Source organism: Myiozetetes cayanensis, unplaced genomic scaffold (genome assembly GCF_022539395.1).
Source record: "Myiozetetes cayanensis isolate MyiCay16 unplaced genomic scaffold, myiCay2020 scf3, whole genome shotgun sequence".
Lineage (NCBI taxonomy): Eukaryota > Metazoa > Chordata > Aves > Passeriformes > Tyrannidae > Myiozetetes > Myiozetetes cayanensis.
This window is the reverse complement of record NW_026087521.1, coordinates 3,946,291-3,969,125: the sequence shown is the minus strand read 5'-3', so window position 1 is coordinate 3,969,125 and position 22,835 is coordinate 3,946,291. Positions and strand designations below refer to the sequence as shown.

At 41.7% G+C, this 22,835-nt stretch overlaps 1 protein-coding gene across 1 annotated transcript in view; it reads right to left on the bottom strand.

The window, feature by feature from the left end:
- Window positions 1-22,835, bottom strand: part of TAF3 (TATA-box binding protein associated factor 3) — a 115,422-nt gene that overhangs the window by 9,690 nt on the left and 82,897 nt on the right. Inside the window, exons 3-4 of the mRNA XM_050323826.1 lie at window positions 18,951-20,767; window positions 13,934-14,016 (exon numbers count right to left, since the gene is read on the bottom strand). Of these exons, the coding sequence (XP_050179783.1) occupies window positions 13,934-14,016; window positions 18,951-20,767 (1,900 nt within the window). The remainder of the gene's footprint in view (window positions 1-13,933; window positions 14,017-18,950; window positions 20,768-22,835) is intronic.

Below are 22,835 nucleotides of genomic sequence, written 5' to 3'. Positions count from 1 at the left end.
TATAGGGCAGCTTGTTTATCTTGATTTTAGAGCTCATTTATCAAAACAGGAGATCGGCATTTCGGAGCACGCTTGGGCCTACCACTCCCTTGGGCTAATGAAGTTCAGAGACTTCAGACTCCAGAGTGGAGAAATGAATGGTTTTGTGCTACACCATTAGAGGAGATGGAGTAATCTCAGCGAGGGTGGTTTAGCCTGTCCTGGAGAAGGGGCTGCACACACGGCAACATGGAGGTGGGGAGAAATCAAAGGGAAATAGCAGTCCCACGACTAATAATTAATGTTACTTCAGACTTGGAGAGAAACCTGATATCAAAACACTATGTAAATGATGGCAAGATTTATGAGCTGCGTTTTACAGACAGGAAAATTGAGGCACGGAGCACAGTGCAAGTAGGCGGCACTCACTACGATCCTCCTGGTACCTAAATCCAGTTTAAACCTCTGCTAGGATTTAAACTCTTTCTCCTGTTAGTGGGGTACATCCTAGAGAGTTTAAACCCTAGCAGGATTTAAACTCTACCTTGGGACATCACCATACATTTATGGTTGCCTTCTTTCCCAAATGTGTTTTCACCAGCTTCCAAAATCATCACTAGGTCTGCATGTACAATGCTACGTAAGACAAACATTCGCCTCCTTCCCCACACCAACCCAAAAACTTTAAGACTGAGGCTGGGTGAGCATTTTTTGTAGAAATCAAACACAAATGAACATCAAGCAACAACAACACACTCAAGAGTCCTGAGACAAGAACAGCACTTCTCTGCAGGCTGCTTGCCTGGCAATGTAGCACAAACACATTCTACACTGAGAGATAAAAAGTCATTTAAAAGTTGGTTTTGAATCAAAATAGTTCCTCTGGAATAAAGGGGTGTGAAGAAACCTTCGGAATACACGTGGTAATAAGAGCCTCCATAAACCGTAACTAAAGGTTACCACCCCCTTTGAAAAAAAAATCAACCCGGAATTAATGCAAACACTGGTTTACATTAATTGTTGTCTGTGTCTGGTTGTGTCCAACCTAAATTCACTTTGGGTTTCTTTTTAAATGCCAGCAGGAACTGTGCTGCTCACAGAACCTCAGCGTATTGATCACTGAACGCACATATTGATTTGTCACAGAGTGCCCAGTAGTAGCCAAGAAAACATATCTAAACATAAAAAAAAAGGGGAAAAGCCTAAGGCACATGAAATTTAAAGAAGAAGGACAGAAAGACAGAAAAATCCTCAAATACCATGATTACAATGAAGAATACTATTTTTCCGTGTTGTTTTTTTATAACCCCTTTGTTAAAGGCCAGAGTGTGAAGCTTCCTGACAATGGCATTTTTAGGATATTTTAATTCCTCCCAATCTGCTCCAGTGCAAACAGCACTTCAACCCAATATGAGAACTTAATGATCTTTCATTGCCAGTTCGGCTCAACTGCATCAAGGCTGAGCTGGGCCAAGCCCAAGGTGACACACAGCAGTGTGAAATATCCAGGTCTCAGCTGAAGAGCCAGATCACAGAATCAGAGAATGGTTTGGGTTGAAAGGGACCTTAAAGACCATCCCGTTCCAACCCCCTGACATGGGCAGGGACACCTTCCATTAGATCAGGTTGCTCAAAACCCCATCCAACCTGGCCTTGAACACATCCAGAGATGGGACATTCACAGCTTCTCTGGACAGTGCCTCACCACCCTCAAGAGTAAAGAATCAGCGTTTATCTACTGGTTTAAAACTGTGCCCAGCACTATATTGAAGAGAAGGACAGAAAGCAAACTTCAGTGAAGTTTTTTTTGTTTCAAGAGTTTAACAGTAATTACTCTACTCATAACAGCGGAGAGAATGAAAATGCATTTTAATCATCACTCCAGGGCAATCACCCCATTTACAGCTGCATATCTGAACCCAAACAGGATGAAACCCAAGTGTCTGTTTGCAGGAAAAGTGCAAATTCTACCAAGATCTGAAGTGTTGTGACAGGTCAGTTGGTTTATAATTGGCTCTAAGTGGCATGAGCCGTAACATGCTACATCTGGAGCAAAATGAAGCTCCAAGGTGTGAAATGGTTTCCTATCTTTGGAAGTAATTTATTTGATTCCATTCTGATCCTTGTGGCTGAAAGCCCCACTGGCTGCTTCATAGAAACACAGGGAAAATACATGTGCACCGAAAGGAAATGGCTTTTCAAAAATAGGATATGAGCCACAGGGCTGAATGATTGCTATGGGTGATGAGCTCCAAAAAAATGCTGGATCAGTACTGCAAAAGGTCTAGTAAAAAAAATCACAGTCATCTTTGTTTCTCAGAAGCAGAGCTCCAGGGAAGCTGTTTCTCTGCCCAAAGGGAAAAAAATAATATTTGAAAAGTCCTAATTCTTTTCTGAGCCCATGACCCATTTTTAAGCTAGGAGCAGGAGCTAAAGGGGCCTTTGTAAGTAGGAAAATGACACCAACAACTCCACTGATGTAATTAAAACTAGTGCAATTCACTTGAATTATTAATCAAATCATATTATCTATTAGTTTTGATATTCCCTTCTTGATATAAATTCCTTGGTGCTAGAAAGTGGTGTAGCTATTTTATTACTGAAAAATCTCACATCTGGAACTGAGATTGTTGCACCAGAAAAAACCTAAATACTCTAAGACCTATGGGTAAGAGTGTCAAAAACACCTCAGGGAATTAGGAAGATTTCCATATGGTTTAGATTCTTCACAGATTAGAGGTGATTTTGAAAATTTTATTCCAACCCTGGAGGAGAATCAGTGTAATTTAAGCTCTGTAATGTAGGCTAATTCCCATATTACTTTTAGAAAGGGAAATTTAGTTGCTATGTCTTATGCCCTGCTGAATATTTTACTCTGTGCAAACAAGTCATGTTGGCAAACAGAAGCTCCACAAGTAAATGCTCTGACCAACCCGTGAGTCTGAGTGCCAAAAAGCACCAAACCTCCAGCAGAGCCCCAGGCAACTCTGCAAGTGAAGACTTCAGCACTCAAACATCACCTGCTGTGTGATATTCTTCTCTGTCAAGGAAAATTAACTGTGAGCACTTATTCCAACACCCATTTTTGTGGACACTGTCTCCCCCAGCTAAGCATGTTGACCTTCAGTGGTGCACAAGGAGCTCAACAGCCCATCCTCCATTTCAGTGGAGCTGGGGAAGGGTCTGGAGCAGAAATCTGATGAGGAGCAGATGAGGGAGCTGGTGGGGGGTCAGCCTGGAGAAAAGGAGGTCACGAGGGACCTCCTCACTCTCTACAACTCCCTGACAGGAGCTTGTAGCAAGGTGGGAGGTGGTCTCTTCTACCAAGTAACAAGTGAAAGGACAAGCGGAAACGGCCTCAAGTTGCACCAAGGAAGGTTTACATTGGATATTAGGGAAAATATCCTCATGAAAAGGGTTGTGAAGCACTGGAACAGGTTGCCCAGGGGAAGTGGTGGAGTCACCTTCCCTGCAGGGATTTAAAAACATGCAGATGTGGCACTTGGGGACAAGGCTTAGTGGTGGCCTCGGCAGTCTTGGGTTAAAGGCTGGACTTGATGATCTTAGACGTCTTTTACAACTTAAATTGTTCTATGATTCTACAATTCCATCACTATGGCAAAGTCTCATAAACATCTCTTCCTGGGCAAGTGAGTCTAGTGATTTCACAAGCATTATGTCACCCAATCCCATTCACAAGTTTACTGAGCTTCATCTTAAAACCAGTTAATCTTTTTGTCCCCACCATCATCCTGTTCCAGGATCTCACTGCTCTGGTGTCACAGCAACCTTTTCTAATTTCCAACCTACATTCATAGTCAATTAAGTCCCATTTGCTTTTGCACCAACATTGTTCTTCAGCTTAAATTGCTTGCTCCCTCCAAAATGTTTACCTGCCTGAGGTATTTGTAGCCAGCAATCATAACCCCTCTTCACATGACAGACTAAACACACAAAGTTGCTCTCCTCTCCCAACACAGACTCCCCTGTGTTCTCCCTAACAGTGCTCCAAGCACCTGCTCTTCCCCATTCACACAATCACAGAGTGGGTCAGGTTGGAAGAGACCTCAGTGGGTCATCTGGTCCAACCTCCCTCCCCAAGCAGGGTCATCCCAGAGCACACGGCACAGGATTGTGTCCAGACAGTTCTTGAGTATCTCCAGTGAGGGAGACTCCACATCCTCTGTGAGCAATCTGTTCCAGTGCTCGGTCACTGCACCAGAAGTAAGTTCTTCCTCATGTTCAGGTGGAATTTCCTGGGCATCAGTTTGTGCCTGTTGCCTCCTGTCCTACTGCTGGGTACCACCGAGCAGAGCCTGGATCCATCCTCTGACACCTCCCTTCAGATACTGACAGACATTGATGAGGTCCCTCTCAGCTGTCTCTTCTCAAGGCTGAACAGGACCAGCTCTTTCAGACTGATTCATCCTTCCTGAACACAAGCTGCCTTAAAGAACTGAAGGCAGCATCTCAGAAGAAGTATCCACAGGTTCCCATAGGACACTTCCCCTGTCTCTGCTAAAATCTCTTGCAATGCATGCCATGGTCACACTTGTATCACGTTGGCAACTCTCTCATTCTGTGACCAACTAATAATCCCCCACCCACTAAACACCTACTGTAGTGACACACAAATCAACTCTTTGCTTCTGGCTGAAGCTTCTATCCATACACTTCAAATGCAAAGCCTTAATTGGAATTTTTCATTTCCCAAATTAAATATATTTTTTCCCTTCCATTCAAGGGGATCCAGTTCTTTCCAGACAATCAGCAGATCAGTGTTCTACTTTCTTCTGTGACAAAATTTTAAATGAAATTATTAGGTCAAACCTGTTGTATCCTATATGAATAACTCCTTCCAGAAGAATGGTGATCTTCTCCCTGACTTCATTTCCATGGTCCTTCTTTCTTTATTTTCCTGTTTGCTCAATATCCTTCACAACAGTTAATTCACTTTCACTTTATCCCCACAGTTTTCTGTCTTGGACACATTAAATTCTTTGCTAACAGTCCTTCTCTCCTAGAGATATGATGCTTATTCCCAACATTCCTTTGGAAGGAGTTATTCATACAATTCACTCTGTAGTCATTTGGCTACAAGTGCCCGATTCCCACAGGCAGAAAACACCACTTTTGAATCCATTAGGTCTTCAGTCAAACTGACATTGCAAGATATCTCCTTTGGTTTATGGACATTTGCACTCTTGAAACTGAATTCCAGTTTTTACACTGTTTATTTTCCCATTACTTTAAGTGAAACAGAGTTCTGCCCTTGGCCTCCACCCTCTGTATCTGTTACACCAGAGTGTTTCTCCCAACAACCACAAGCACCTTTCTGTCGATGACTCCTCAATCTCCCTCCCATTCTTTCTCACCATTCTGGACTTACATCTCTGGATGGTTCATTGCCAGTCTGACAAAACAAAACTGAGCTGGTAGCGTGGCGTCTTGGTATCTTTCATCTCTTTTTTTTTCCCCTTCTCTTATCATCAATAACAAACATCTTCCATGTGAAAAGCACCTGGCATCATCCCCTTCTGCTGAGCTCTCAGCAGCAAAACCAGAAGCTGGTAAAACATGTTTATGTCAACGTGCTCTCTGCAAACTTTCTCTCATGTGTTCCCTGCAAACCGCCCTTTATTGTCATTTGTTTTGGGAACTGTTATGGGATGCACTATCTAGAAGCTTGCCCATAAACTCGAACTTACACCCTCAGAAGGGAACTGGTGTAGAACAGGAATTTTACTAATTACCAGGAAATTATGACAGCATGGGTTTAGAAGATCTCTCAAGCTGGAATTTTCAGCTTGTTACTGAGACATGTTCTCGAAAGAACCAAGTAAGATGGTCAGTCCTGAACTTGGAAACTCTGCACAACTAAGGATCAATTGCTCACAGGACAACTTCACTAAATTCAGGTAGGACCATCTGTTCTTTTCTGGTTACTTCTTTATGGTCTTGTTCATGCCCAGCTCCCAGGAACTATAACACAAATCCCTGGGTCTACAGAGGTTCCTCGCTTTGGTTGAAAAACTTCTATAAAAGAAACAAACAAATTCGTTCTTCTTCAAACAGAAGAACAAATCAGCACCTTTCTCTTGCAGTCCTCTTCTATGGAAAGTCTTTTTTTTTTAGACAAATACCCATCTGCCTTTCTATTCTTTCACACATATTTGATCAGTTTCTGTTGTGCTTCAGAAGGGCAGCTGCTCATGGCCATTTACACAAGCAATTCCCTCATGTGTCTAAACCTGCCTGAAGTAATTTTTTTTTTAATTGAGGTATACAGTATACAATTTTTTTTTTTTTTTTGTAACTCTTGAGCAATAAGCAGCAAAATCAAAGAATCTCACAGCAAGTTGTTTTGTTTTCTAATGACTCAAGCCTTTTTATGGATTCACTTTTGGAGTCATCACCCAGTGTGGTCAGCAGCAAAATGAAAATAATTTGCCACAGCCTACTACCTACCATAAACAGGATGAATAATTAGTTGGGATGGCTTCAGTAATTAAAATAAAAGAGGGGGGGGAAAGAAAAAAATCTAAGGACTACATCTGAAGTTGTAAATTTAATTCACACTAAAGGAAGAAAAAGCTCTCCTAAATCACCTCTAGGAATATAAACAAAAATGATCATTTACTTGGTTTGGTAAAAGGGATATGGTATTCTTCACCTTTTTTCATGCAAAAGTGGCAAGGGAGAGGTTGGGGAACCTCCACCAAGTGAAAAAGCCTTTTGGATAGATACAGGACCACACATGGGGATTTTACTGCAGGAATTTGGGCCACTATGTTACCCTAAAAAAGAACAATTGGGAAAGGGATATGAATCATATGTGAGACAATATCTTCATTAAAATACATTCAGCATTTTAAAAGGCTTCGAAAATCAGCCCTCCAGAAGACTACGAAACAGAAAAATGCTGGTGTGTCTATAAATACACACACAAAGATTGATGAAAGCTCTAAAGATCACTGGAATTCCTTCAGCACACCTTGGAGAGGAGCAAGATCATTTTTCATTACTCTGCCTCCTCACTTAGGTGGTCTGTCGATCATATCAAAAATGATTTCACCATTACACGCTCTTTTACAACGAAACCTGGATTGACACCCAGGGCATTAACTCTGTCAACACACGGTTAACACGGTCCTTGCCTGCTGAAATAACTGGGAAGCCCATTAGCACAGCAATAAACACAGACTTCCACTGCCCAGACCCCGTTGTTTAATTGTCCCAAACAGCAGTTTATTTACCCTTCTTCAGTTTTCTCCCCAAAGTATCACTTTTTCCCCCCCTCCCTCCTCTTTAATTCCACAATAAGTTCTCCTCCAGAGCTCTCTGTTGAATAAGCAGGGTAACACACACCGCCCACAGCTGTGTCCCACAATGGCCCCATGCTGTGCTTGCATTACGTCTTTCCAAGGATTTGGTCACGGTGCCTTAACTGCTCCAGACACTGCCCTTATTCATGGCAACGTGCGGAGGGAGGGGCTTCCAGCAGGATTCCTTTACCTGTTTCTCCACCACAAAACAGTGAAATAAATGGAATGGGTCACGAGTTGCTTGGCTGGTAATGCGAACCTAGGGCTTGACAAGTCAATAAAAAGCCAATCCTTCCCTCCCCAGCCACACGCAGGGAGCCAAGGCTGGAGGCAAACAATTTGGATGTGCCAGCACAGGGAGCCTAATGAACCCCATTATTCAGCTGTTGTGGGCAAACACTATGAAGACAGGAATCTAAACCGTCAAAGTCTGAGCAGCACTTCACTTAATAGCACCCGAAGTTCATAAGTTCCTTCACACTCTCTGATTTACCTCCTGTTAAAAATTAGACCTCCTGAATGTCCACCAAAGACGACACTGTAAAAATCAGATGCATTCTTGGAAACTACACATGGCAGGATTCTAGTTTAATTAAAACTAGCAGCAAAGTCGTGGATATCCAGCTTTTCTCCACAACTCACACAGAGTTTGAGCATTTTTAAAAAGTATATATTCACATTACAGCAGCAACTACAGATCCCCAGTGGGCTTTGGGGAACAACAAAGAGGTCCCTGACTAATTTATTGCCTTCCACCAGATCAATAAAAAGTATATCAATGTATTTTCTAATAACTCCTTCTTCTTCTTGCTACCCTTGGTGCCATGACCTTTTTGAAGTCTGATTGTGTTAGATGTGTGTTTCCCACAAAAATTCAACCCCTGGAGAGTTTCCAACTCAACTCTTTGGTACATGAAGCTTGTTGCAAACAGAAGATCCATCATTAAGGCATCTGTTTTTCGGAGAACATTACCCTGTGACACAACTTGGTGGCTCTCTGCATAATGCAAGTTAGACAATAAAATTTTAAAGGATTTCAAAAAATACGAAGAACTGTTTTACTGCAGTTTTGTTGCCCAACTGGGCTGCACCTGAAATAACCAATTCTTGAGCAAAAAGCACCGAAAGAGGGCAGGGTGAGGTTGGATATGGGGAAGAAATTCTTCTCTGTGAGGGTGGTGAGACACTGGCACAGGTTGCCCAGAGAAGCTGTGGGTGCCCCATCCCTGAAAGTGTCCAAGGCCAGGTTGGATGGGGCTTGGAGTAACCTGGGATAGTGGAAGGTGTCCTTACCCATGGTAGGGAGTGGAACAAGAAGGTCTTTATAGATCCTTTCAACCCAAGCCATGATGTGATTCTGTTGTTCTATGACCCAAACCATGTCCATCTGTGCTTCAGGCAGCACTGCAGCTTCAGTGAGGAGATGTTCTCCAGCTGCATTTCCTTTTAGGCTTCCACTTTTTTCAGACACAGGTTATTTTGACAACTTATAAAAATAATGTGCTATGAGCACCTTATTGTTTAGATCTTTGGTTTACACAGAAAATCAAAAAAGTTGGTATAATAAACCAGGTCCCCCTGTCCTCTTAGTCCCAAACATGCTTCTATGCCCCTGATATTACACAGAGAGGTCACATCTGTGGTCACAGAATAATTTCTCTACCTTGCCCCTTGATTTTGAGATTCCCTACAGAGGATGTCAGCTGGCTGTGCTGACGGCTTTTGTCATGGGCGTGTAACATGAAAATAAGTTGGCCTTGGACTGGTAATATCCTACCCAAGCAATACAAAGCTTTAGTGGAATCAATTAAGTATCTGGATAACAAATTTTTTTCTATCCCTTAATCCTTTTAGGATTTTAGTTTACAATCTGCAGGTTATTTAATATACATTTTTATAGGCACATATCCATAGATATCTGAGTATCTGCGTGATTTGTTTTTGAAGAAAGTCACTGAAGATTTGCTTTTGGAGAAAGTCACATATCTGCTCATTTCAAAATACAGGAGACAAGGGGCAACTTCATTAGAGCACCAGGTCAGGTTTACAAGTCAAACACTGCTAAAATACCTGTCTTTCCCCCTCTCCTGTCTGGTTTCCAGGTTTTCTGCTTATGGCAAAGGTATGATATGAGTCTGGAACAAAAGCCTGAAATTTTAAGGTAAATCTGGAAACCTGATTTCACAAAAAAACTCGTATTTCCTGCTTCTAAGGCACAGAAACACTGAAACAGCCCCCAGTGAGTAGCACTCTGCTTTGTGGTCTTGCATTAGTGTCAGCAGCCATGTGGTTTGGTGGTTGTTTTTTTTTAAATGTACTTAAATGTAGAATAAATTTATCTAAAGTACCAAAAATTACGGCCTGAACTTTGGCTGACTTTGGTCAGCTGTAGCAGTAGCTGGAATGTCAACACCTCACCAATAGGTATGATTTAAAAAAAAAATTATGTGCATGAAAAATGATAGTGCTTAGGAAAAATAACTGGGCAAAAAGAAACCATGATGCAATTGAATAAATGTACTAAATTCTACTCATCATTTGCAGTTCATTTAAAATTTAAAGGCCTATACTAGCTCTGTTTTTTGTTTTGTTTGTTTTGTTTTGGAAAAAAGATAGCATCTCTAGTTCCTTCCTATACTAACTTAGTTAGCAATCTACCTTGATAACACTGGAATGGCAAAAAAAAAACCCAGTGAAAAACCCTTCCAACATATCATTCAAATCATATCTAAAAAGGTGGTCATAAATATTTTAGAACCCTGGCAAACCAATAAGAGCAAGGCCCATTAAGGATAAGATCTTTTACAACAAATTAAATAAAACAATTTATTGAAGCCTGGACTTGAGATAAACTAGATTTACTAGCTGACCTTTTATTCATTTAAAGAACAAAATTAGCTCTAATTGCATTAGAATGGAATCCAGTAAATTTCTTCTAATGTGGCATCCATGCAAGTATTGCTGTAATTGTTTACAACTAAGATGGAAATGCTTTGATAATAATCTACTTTCTTCTTATTTTACTGTGCAGTTAAAACACTTGCAAAAAAACTCTTAAGCAGAACAGTTATTCCAATATTGGTTTATCCATCCTCCAGCAACAGTACATTTTCATGTCTATTAACCCAACATTATTAGTAGCTGTTTCTTTTAATTGATGGGTGTTATAAGAATATTTGCAACTCCAGACAAGCTTGAATGTTGGTATCACTTTGAATCTAGGAGAAATATGTATTTTAGTATTTTGTGTTCAGAAACAAGAAAGAAAGACACTTCTCTGCCACTGACATCACTGCTTATATTGGTATATTTGCATATTGGTCCAAGCAGAGCAGCCAAGAAGCGAAATTATAAAATCACAGAATGGTTTGAGTTCGAAGGGACCTTAAAGCCTCCCCAGTTCCAACCCCCTGCCATGGGCAGGGACACCTCTCCCTAGAGCAGGTTGCTCCAAGCCCCATCCAACCTGGCCTTGGACACTTTCAGGGATGAGGAATCCATAACTTCTCTGAGCAACCTGCACCAGTGTTTCAACACCCCCACAGCAAAGAATTTCTTCCCAAGATTTAATCTATCCATGCTCTCTGTCAGTTTGAAGATACTCCTCCTTGTCCTTGTCCAAAGTCCCTCTCCAGCTCTCTTGGAGCCCCTTTAGGCACTGGCAGGTGTTCTAAGGTCTCTCTGGAGTCTTTTCTTCTCCAGCCCCAACAGCTCATTACACTGCAAAGGCATTTTCCTCACCACTGCTGTGTTATTTAGTCAACTTGCTGTTGTGTTGTGTTTGTGGTGTGACACGAATCTCCATTCCATGCACCATCAGTCTGACACATTTTCTTCAGACACCCAAAAGCCTCTGTGGCCTCACCAAGATCTGTAAGTACTTCCATTAAAGACAACATTTTATGTGAAGTTCCTCCAAACCAACCAACTTCCAATTGAAAATGTAATTAAATACTTCCAAAAGCCTCCAAATGGCTCTTTAACTGAGGAAACTGAAATTACTGAAATAGCTAATTTCTCCATCTAGTTTCTACTCATCAAATTCTATGAATCCCAAAAAACTTTCCTTACACCTTTCCATGCTGATTCATGGTATCCTCAAACAATTCCATGCCAGTAAACTCCAGAGACAGGCTAACTGAAACACAACATTTCTATATGATAATTACCAGCTATTCAACACTTCATTACCAACAAAGATGAAACATAAGTCTAACTTTCCCTTACCATAGCACATCAAAAAGCTTTTATTTCTGTTTGTTAAGAGCTACTTAAGAGAATGATGATTCTATGATCTTTTCAACTAATAACTTTAAATAGAGGTTGCACAGACTTCTGGTATTACTTCTGTGGTCCAAGCTGCAGGCACAGCTGTGCAAATGCTCTGCCTCAGAGCCACACCAGTCCTTTCCATAATGATCACAACGTGTGAAAATTAAAATATGCTCTGAGTTCAAGCTGAATATTAATTGTCGAGGATGAAAGTGCAAGTATTACTTTAAGCAGGACAGCTCTGTGGCGAGCAAAGTTGCGTTAAGACACTGTATTGACAAACCACTTCCCAGAGTCACGTGTGAACAAACTGTTTTAACTTGTGTTACAGCAAATTTCTTCCTGGATTTTGCCTCGGAAAACTATGAAAAATCCTAAAAGCTATCAAAAAGATCTGTAAGTCCTAGTTTGACACTACCCAGAAGGTGCAACTGGCTGATACAGCCACTAGGATCATAGAATTACAAAATGGTTTGGAGTGGAGGGGAACTTAAAGATCATTTAGTTCCAACACACATTACATCTGAACAACTTCTGGGTACCAGTATGGCAGGCAATGAGGGAGATATTTAAGATAGAAAAGGGAAAACAGTAAGCAAGTAGAGATGGAATACTAATCACTCAAAACTTGTTTGGTGTTAGGCAGCCTAAACCAACCTCAAGGACGAGTGTCATGTGGAGAAGATGAAGTTTCCCTTCTATGCTGAGAGATGCAGCACAACCACTTTCTAGCATTTGCTACCAGCTGTCTCCAGGAATCTTGTGCCCCTCAAGATCTCAGCTTTGTGTTTAATTCTCCTCTAATTTGTCTAGAAACTTTGAGCTAAATCAGCTTTGTGTACCTCCCACACTGAAATCTGGGTTTAAACTTTAGGCTGTGACTTGCTAAGGATCACAACAGGTGAGGTCCTCAGATAGGGACCAAGCTGCTACTAAAGAAGCAAAAAAGGAATTTGGAATAGAAGGGAGTTTCCCAAAAGGCCATGAAACAAGGAATCAGCATCTCTGACCCACTACTGGTTGGCAGGGCTGATGATGATGTACTCACATGATGAAGTCAGAAGTCAGAATGTGTGTGGGTATGAGAAAGTCTGGGGTGAGATGAGATGGGAAGCAAAGTCAGCTCTTTGGTGCTAAATATGGCTTCAGAACTTTGATTTAGAAGTTCTGCATTGAAAATACGGAGTTAATTTCCCCCATATAAATACTGTACAGTCCTTGAAAAAGCAGAATTTAAAAGTATCCATAGTTCCTCAAGGAGGAAAATGGGCTTGTGGACTTTAAAGGCACAGTCTGTCCAGCCATGCACATTTGAGTCATGTACAGCAGGACAGACAACGGGCCTGAGAAAGCTAGAGCTTTGTACAGCAACCTGAGGCACAGAAATTTTAGATCACACTCAAATACTGTGAAAGGAAGAAAGCAAAAATGGTTGAAGACAGGATAAAGTCCTGATATTTGGGGTGTGGGTGTCACATAGAAGCCAAGGAATGACTAAAGTCTCTTAGCAGCTTCAAACCAGTAAAAGCCACAGTTACCTAATGAGTAGGACAGGAGAGAAAAAGAGAATAATCATAAAAATGCCATTTAACTTCATAAAGAGGAAAAATTAATGATTTGGAGACGTAGTCCATAATGGCTCTGTAGGAGAAACTCCATTAGCGATCCTTAATATGAGAAATGGAAAGATCAGTTTGGTGCTCGTGTTTACCATCAGACATGAAAGTGTGCTCTGCACCATTAAATCAACATGAAAAACCTGACTAAAAGAAACCCTTCACATACAACACAGGAGCAGCCGGTGACGCACGGTTTCCCCAGCCTCTCCAGACACCTGTTTATGCTGGATGATCTCAGGATAGGGATCATCCTATTTACACTCCTCCAGTACAAAGTAACTATTATTTGTACAACAGCACCCAATAATTAGGGAGCTAATGAATCAACACTTGAAATGCGTTAGGTACACTCATGAATAATCATCAACAGTTATAACAAAACAGAGGCGGATAAAGGAATTCCAACTGTTATTCCTTAAAGCATAAAGCAACTGTTGGCTGAAAAGCATTGTGAAACTTAGCTGTAGGTTACATGAGGGATAACCATCCATTACAGAAACCTCACTTCATGTCACTGGAGGCATCATACAAGTCTAGATGGAGTCTTGTAATCCGTGCCCTAGAAAGATGTGGAGTGGGACACACACTGGGATGGATGGAAGATGATGGGTCCCACTTGGAGAGTATACTTTGCCACTAATTTTTAAACATTTCCCATTGAAAATAAGAACTCCTACAAGCGACAGAGGATGAACTGTGGTAAGCACATGCCTCATGGATGGATTTATTCGTACTTACATCTTGTCTTGGCCTGCTCCCACTCTTAATGTCAGCCGAGGAATAACCGGTGATGGAGCCGGAACAACAGGTTCCACCTTTATCTGTACAAGGGAACACAATCATCAATCAAAGACTGCAAGCAGACTCCCAAAATATATTAATTACATGAAAGCACTGATGGAGTTAAACCAAACAGAGTATATCAGCTTAATGAGACAAAACTGTGACATACTGCTCTCTCATTCTTCGTGCTGTAGCACGGATGGTCTTAGTTTGTTGGGAGTCCCAGACACAGCAAATCACAAATACAAATTCTGAACTAAAAAAATCAGCTTGAAATTTAGCTGCATTTGCACCTGCTTATATCCTTTGTTAACAAGTCTTCCTAATGTAGTACTTCTAGAGACACAAAACCCCCCAGTATGTTTCTAAACAATGACATGAAATGCTTTGTCCTTAGTACTCAAGCTTGACAGGTACCCACCAGTGTTTGCAATTTTTTTCTGAGATTTAAATTCTGTCATTTTCCAGGTTCATCACATAAATGTACCGTGACCCTCTTGAATCAAAAGGAGACACAGAGGAAGCAAATAAACCCCAAGCACCAACACTGAATACTTTAAGAAAGTGTTTATCCACACATGAATAACAACCACTGCCTTTTAATGCAATTAGGCCAAGTGTTTTAATGACTATTTTTCAAATGGCTTGGTTTCCAACCTCAGTATCTGGTGGAGTTTAGACCACTTGAATATGTCCTTGAACTCTTGGAGCCAGTATGTGCCAAAATTACAAACACCCACTCAGCTACTGCTTTGCAAAACCTGTGTGGACACTGTAATGATTCTCCATACATAGGTTGCTCAGCTTGTATCTACATAAAACAAGTGTATATACATATTATATATATATAATTATATATTGTATCTATTTTTATATATCTCTCTCTCAATCAAAAGAGACAGAGACTGATCTTTGTTTTGAGCACGTGTGTCATCACATTTAACAAAATAACCACTCAGCTAAACCTGGTCCAGGAACTTAAGAGACAAAACTATCGTGCAAACATTCAATGGAAATGTGAGGAAATCTCTGGTTTCATAAAGAAAGGGAGGGCAAAACAATCAATTCAAGGCACACAAAGCAGTGCAGGAGACAGAAGACCAGAGTGGGAGGGCTCAAGTGGGACTTACACTGAGGAAGGTAATGACAAAGTTCCATGCCATGCACCTTTCCCAAAGAAATGGAGATGCTCCCTAGAAGATGCCTGACCAGAGAGAGAAGGGCTGCAGCCTGAGTGGTATTCCTGCTTTGATCCAGTTAACTGTGCTCTCCAATAAAGCTCTCCATGGATATGGATTAGCCAACTTCACAGGCCCCTTCTCTGCTCCTTTGTTTATGTAGCACAATTTTTTTGTTACATCATTCGCCTGGAGTGTTGCAAGACCTTTTTTATTCTGAAGCTTCTAACGCCTGCAACAATTTCACTGCCACCCTCCTTAGATGAGTCTCTTCTCTGCTTTCCCAGGATCTTTAACCTGTAGTATTGCCCACTCCAAAGAGACAGGGAACTGAACCCTGGGTACTGGAGGCTCAGGCACATGGCTTTGTGCAGACTATCTTACCACTTTTCCTGGAGGTTTCTTCTCCTTCTGTAGTGCCTGTTTGGAATGCAGAACTTCCTAAGATGGGCACTGCTGCTTTAGCTTCCAGCACACAGCACAGAGAGACACCCACACCATCTATGAAGGTCCTTGGTACTGTTGTTTATATACCACCAAGATGTTCTAAACAACAGTGGTGTGGGCTCATGTGGCAGAAGAGAAGCACACAAACCACTTCTTTATGCTCGGATACCAACATCACAATCTGCTGGGAGAGGAAATCAGGGCTCCACCACAATCCTAAAGCTTATCCTTTGATGCAAGAGGATAGGAAGCATCTTTCTACTACGTGGGTTTGTGTGCAAGGCTTGTCTGACCGGAGCAGAGAGAAAATCAAGGACCATCCACAGTTACATCCTATAGCATAGCTTGCTCTTCCTCTACACTGATGTGAGGATTTTGATTTAGGAGCGAGGACAGCTGACTTTGGGGCAGCTCTGGCAAGCCCTGCCCTGATGCAAGGATGGCTCCATTTCTCCTGAAGCAGTTCCTCAACTACTTTAGTTTCCAGCTCAGCGTATTAAGGTTTGCTGAAACTGGGTCAGCAGCCACTCAGTCACTCCTCCAGCACGCCCGGTAATCTCTGGAGTACAAGTGGGGTGTAACTGCTCCAACTGTTTGCTTTTAATTTGGTAGAGCATGAAAGGCAGTGCCCCAGCTCACTGCCTCCTTTTCTGGCTCCGAGAGCAGCTCCCGACACTCCTGCGGAGCACGGAGCTGCAGGCGAGCCCGGTGCCAAAGCTGCTCTTCCTCATGCCACCACCAAACACTCCCAGTATGATGCCTTCAGCTTCTGCTTTCTGCCATTTTTGCAGAGTTCTGTTTGCTGTTCTGTGTCTTTCAGCAGCTCAGGGTAAAAAAACTTGATAAAACCCTTCAACTCCGCAGCAGGACGGGATGCACACTTAGGCAGTAGCTATACCAAGAATCAAAAAATGGGAACATTACAGCTGAGACACTCTTTTGTTTAAGTGTAGCAATATTAGAAATAGGAATGGGATATTTTCTACTGGCCATCACAAGCTGGAACTGCAGTGAGCCCACAAACTCATCTTCCAGGTTGTGCTTACGCCTCCGGAGCAGATGCGCCGTGGAAGATTAAACGTCCGAGCTGTAACTTGATCATTTGCTCTTGCAGCACAACTGCTGGCTAAATAAGTCATTGTGTGATCTAAAAGCTAAATTAAGGAAACATGTACTTTTAGGGGTTAAAACGAAAGAGCAGCATTCTGGAGTAATACTGGGAATTGGGGCCAGCAGAAGAGCATTTACAGTGGATTACTAAGCTTCCCAAATCACCAAAGAGGTAAAGTCCAGCAATATAAGACTCCTTTGTAGCTAACTAAAAATACATTGTCAGTGGATTTGTCCAGTTTTATGTATAAGCAATACTTCTTTCACCTGAACTAATACTAGTAGTCATATAAGCCCCTTATTGCCATGTGCTGCATTTTTTTTGCTAATCTTCAAGGATTTAGCTTCTTTGCCACATACCTCAGGGCACCAACTGATAAAGCTCTAACTCTCCATTTTTCCAGGACACCAGCAGTGCGGCCTTGCAAAAAATGAAAATCGCTCAAGAGATTTAAAGGGGAAATTTATTTTTAAAATCCTGACTTGCAGCAAAGAGGTGGATTTAAAAAAAGCTTATCTCTCAAGAATCAGTTTAAATTTTAATTCTATCTGGGGACTCTTTCATGCATTCTAGCTTTAAAGTTTATCTTTTGACAGGGACTTTTTGCCAGGGTAATGGGTAGCTTTGTCAATTTAATTTGCCCAAGTTTTTATTAGTGTTGAACTCTTTTTCCCTACATATATATATATATGTTCAGTCTATACTGAAGCTTTACCAGTTTGTATTTGTTCATGTATCTGCTATATCGCTCTAAAGCAAACTAGATACAGAGAATTGTAGAAGAAATGCAAAACTGAATGCATGGAAAACAAGAAACTCATTGCCTCTACTTCAAATTCACCCATATTTAACTTAGAAAGAAATCTCTGCAGAAATTCTCAATGAAATACTGACAAAACCTCTCAGTGATGATGGGGAAATGGGGAACCTGTGAAAGTGCTACTGCAGTCTAAAACCAGACATTAAACTGTCATGGACAACTGGGCCACCACCCTGTTGATCACCAACTCATCCACAGCTCCCAAATGTTCTCCAGATCACCCAGATTCTGCATGGAAAAAACCATTAGTCAACTTAAAAAATACATCAAGTTTTGAAATCAGCACTTTGTTGCAAGTCCAGCAGGAAACGTAACAGTGGCAGAAAAAAGAGAGTGGGGAATGTCCCAAATCTGACCTTGTACAAACCAAGAATCACACTCAAAACAGGATGTAAAGAGCATCTTGGTAAAACCAGAACTTACACAGTGTTTCCTAATGCTCAGGATAGAGATTTAGGAAATCCTGCATCCAAGGTTATCACATATGAAGACAATCTCTTTCTTTTCTTCTTTCTTTTCAATATTAACAATTTAATACGTATTATAAGGTGAAGTGACAAAAAATTAGAGCAAATCCTGAATTAGGGGAGCTGCTTCTAATGGGATTTCAAATCTGATAACATGCAAATATGCTGGTTTCATTTCTCAAATATTAAATATATTCTCAAGATTAGGTGATATTGGAAAGAAGAAATTATCTTTGGCTGATGTAAATCAGTAAAGAGTTACAGGAGTGGAAGGAGCTCAAACCCCTTGAAAATTAGCTCTCCCCTTTTCTCTCTCTCAAGCACAAGGCTCTAAACGAAAGGTGACATTTGAACATTTAGACCATAATCTGAAAACAGTTTTCTTTCTTCAAACAAACTGGAGCAACAAGGGGGCAGACTGGCTAAGAGGAGACTCAGCAGCTCTTCTGAGCACCTGAGATAAGTGGGGAACTTGTCTACTTGAAGGCAGTTCGCTCCTCATTTCTGTCCGCCTGGGAATTTCCAGGTTTTGAAAGAGGACTTTCAGGAACAAAATTTAAAGTTTATATGAAAGGTACAGGGTTGCTGGCCCTACTAGTGGAAGTCTACAGAACACAATTTCTGCACCCCAGCACTGCACTGTGTGTGTGCTGTTGTTGAGTCTGAGCCCCAGCTTCTCCAGGTGAAAAGTGAGCTGAGGAAAACCAGGAGGACAATCTCACATTTCAAATTCACAGAATTGAAATTCTACTGTGTTGTTTTCCAAAGAGGTGGGACAATCCCTGAAACTCTTGGCAGACATCTTCCTTGGAGCTGTTATGTTTAAAAGACACCAAACCTGTAATCCCACTTCTCCTCAAAGCTCTTGGACAAGGCTCAGCAGCAAACACAGGAATCCACGTGGATTTTCCAAGCAAGTGTACCATCTCAACTTATCCAACCAGCTTACCTTTTCGTGTTTGTGTTTCTCCTTTTCTTTCTCTTTCTTTTCTTTTTCTTTCCTCTCCTTTTCCTTCTCCTTCTTTTCCTTTTCTTTGTCCTTCTCCCTTTCTTTCTTTTTCTTCTTCTCTTTTTTGTCTTTCTTCTTCTCTTTTGGTTTCTCTTTGTCCTCAAACAGTTTTTCAGGAAGCATTGGAGACAAGGAAGGTAACATACTGGGAAGCCTCATGGCAGATGGTGTGCTGAACAAGGGCACAGACATTTCTTTGGGAGGTAACACAAGAGGTGCTGATGGCACCTTTATCTTATCTTCCTTACCCTTATCTTTGAGTTTCTCTTTGTCTTTTTTATCCTTGTCTTTTTTGCCTTTCTCCTTCTCTTTCTTTTTATCTTTATGTTTCTCTCTCTCTTTTTTGGTATTGCCATCTTTCAACTTTACTTTTGTGTCAGCATCCTCAAAGTCCTTTAGTTTGAATTTATAGGGATCAAGATCATCCTCTTTGAGTAGTTCCTTCCACTGAAACTTTGCTTCCTTGTTTCCTTCCTTGTCTTTATCCTTCTCCTTGTTCTTTTCCTTCTCCTTATTTTTCTCCTTGTTCTTCTCTTTGTCTTTTTCCTTTTGTTTCTCTTTCTTCTTCATTTTTGTTCTCAGCTCCTTTTTCAATTTCTTTTTCACTTCTGTCGATGAAGCCAACTTGGTTTTCTCCTCATAGACTTTGAGAAGAGGTTCGGGAGTTGGTGGTGACGCAGAAGGAGAGGAGAAATAAGTGAAGTTAGTGGGTGGATTAGAAGGTGTCCCCATATTTGCCTTCCGGATGACCTCATCAATTGAGTCATCCATTGTCCATGAAATGTCTGAACTTGAAGTCCCACCTGAGGCAGGTATTGGAGTTGCTCCTGCCTTATTTGCACTATTGGCAGAAACAGAAGGTTTAGGAGTTGTGGTCTCAGAAATAGAAAGTCTTTTGGGACTGGTAAAAATTTCCCCTTCTGATTCGGAGCCAGAGGAAAACTCGAAGGGATCCGGTTCTCGTTCCGCGCACGCACGAGCAATCACAGCATCGATGGAATCATCAATGGTCTTGTCCATTACTGGCGCTTTCTTCACCTGGTTGTCAATATTTGGCTTGGGGGCAGGCTCAGGTGGTGTCTGTACTTGTTTTACTTGAATGTTTTCCTTTCCTATCTTGTCACTCAATGCAGCCAGAGGGGTTCTACTTGGTATTTCAGGCTTCACAGGCGGTTGTGGAACATGAGCAGGAACCTTTGGACTTTTAGGACTTTTGGGGCTCTTGGCGCGACCTGGTGACTTCTTTTCTTTGGATCCAGTTTTTGGTGAACGTATGGGGCTTCCAGCTACCACTGGCGAGGGTGTAGTTTTAGGTGATTTTGTCTTCTGTCCTGGAGAACTTGTTTTGGACTTTGTTTTGGGCACAAACGGCTTTGCCTCTGAAGTTTTGGGGGTTGGCACTGGGGGTTTTGCAATGGGAGCCAACATCGGTGGTTCTGGCGAAGGAGGGGCTAAGTCTGTACTGTCCTGAGCATGAACTGGAGACAGCATTGGTGGTACTTTTTGAGTATTTATTGAGCTCAGAGGCTCACGTGGTTCCAGAGTTATGTCCAAGGCGTCCCCTTTGGAAACAGATAGTTTTGGCCGTTTCACAGGAGGGAATTCCTCGGCATCAGGACTTTCTAACGGTCCCTTGCTCAAGTAGTTCTCGTCATTAATTGCCTCATCCTCTTCCATATCTCCTTCTTCCTCCAGTGGGACCTGCATGGCCTCTGCAGATGTTCCTCCATCGGTAGGCACCTGTTCCTCTTCCTCTTCTGAAAAAAAGAACATTTTAAAAAGTATTAGGATAATTAAAATGTGTTTTACAGGGACAAACAAGCATCAGAGCAAATGTTCACGTGCATCTCAGCCCACAGGAGATAAATGACCACCTAAGAGCTTCTTTTGCTGTAACACAGTGGAATGAAAGCATCAAAGTAAAATTAACCAGAATTGTCTGTCTTGACTATATATCTCACAGTTTTGACCGCAGATTAACCACTAGGAAAATGTCTTCCTGAACCTGGTTTGTTTTTCCTGAAGCAGCACAGTCTGAAGGTTAAAGCAGAAGACTAAAAGCCCCATTCAACCTGCCAGGTTCTGTCTCTGATACCATCTTAAGAGCTGCTGCACATGGACATTATCTGTTACGACTGTATGGGAACACCCCAGCATCAGTGTGTATGTGTGTGTTGGTTTGGATCAGGAACAGGCCTTTGAAATGCATTTCCCAACCCCACCCCCTTACTGTTGTTTTGTTTGCACCATGGAGCAACCCTGGAGTGCATGTGCTGGTTTCCTGCAGTAGTGAAACCAAGATGAAAGAGGAATACACCTAACATGCTCCAGAGCAAGCGAGATTTCGGGCTGTGAGACCAAAAACCAGCTTGTGAAAACAAGACAAACCTGAAACCTGCACAGTGTGGACATCAGGCAACAACTGGTCCAAGTCTGTGTGATTGCTCTGGTTTTTTTTGTTTAATAGCAATTATTTTCTTTTCCCTACACACAACACCATCTTCAGTCCCACACGTGACGTTATGGTGCAGAGAAAGGAGAAAATTCACTTGAGATCTCCCAGCAAATCCACAACAGGTTTAAGAAGAGAACCTCTGATCTCCTCAACCACAGCCAAGCAGTTTATCCTCTTGGATACACTTCCTCACTTTCAAAATGGAATTACCCGAGCAGGAAAAAGGATTCTTAGTCCGGAATAAGAATGTCTACACAGGCATTAACCTGACACATTTATATTTGCAGTAATTACATCATTACACCTATGCTGGTTACCATTCCTGCACAGACAACCTCACTTCACTTTACCCCCACATCTGTGTTTATCCACCTGCAAAAACTCATGACATTTTGTCTAGCAGGGCTTCTGAGGAAAGATATCAAGTGCCCCAAGATTCTCACAAGAAATATGTGGTAAGAAACATTTATTAGGACAGTGGCTAAAACCCAACTTCTTAATGAGCAGGTGGTTTTAAAGAAGCGAACACCGAGAAACTTGAAACGTTCCACTAACACCGTTTAAAGCTCTGTAAGGCAGCATCTTTCTGAAATATCTCTTTTCAAGGAGTTTATTTTCAGGTTTTCTGTGCTGGTGTTTCTCTACTGTAATGTGTCAATGCTCTGATTTAGGAGAGTTGAGTCAAGAGCCCTGGGCTGCAGCACAAATCTTGCCAGCATCACAAATTAAGTAAAATGAGCTAGCAAGTCTGGCTTTCGCCAGGGCCCAGAGGATTTACAGCAGCCATCCCAGAGAGGAGACTTTGCCTGAGGATAAAGCCTTAGCCTTCCGTGAAAAACAGAAATGTTAGGGAGTTAGGTTTTGCCTGGCTGGGCACTGACATTAAATTTTTTAAACTGCAAAGTTAGAGTATAACTGAGAAATCACTGTGGGTTGAGCCTGCACCTGTTATGGGGAAAAAAACCCTGCCTCCCCATCATGGAAGTCATTTCAATCTCTGATTAAGCTGCTGCAGAAATCAGCTGCCTTCACCTGCTCAGAAGCGTTTTGGGGATGAAGAATCAGCATTCATCAGATGTCACACAGCACTGGTTGCTACCCAGCAATTCCCCTCCCAACTCCATTCCACCCAGTTCACCACCGAGAGTTTGTTTTCATTTAAAAGAGAGATAAAATTTAAAACAAACACCTTACTTTAAAATCAGGATTTAGAGAAATCTTCTGCCTCAGCCACAAGATGAAAAGTGTAGTCAGATTCAAGTATTAGGGAAGATAGGGTTTGATCATGCAGGCTTTAGAGATAGCAACATATACCATTTTAATACAAAAACCACGGGGATAAAAAGAGTCAATAAAGTGGAAGAGAAACT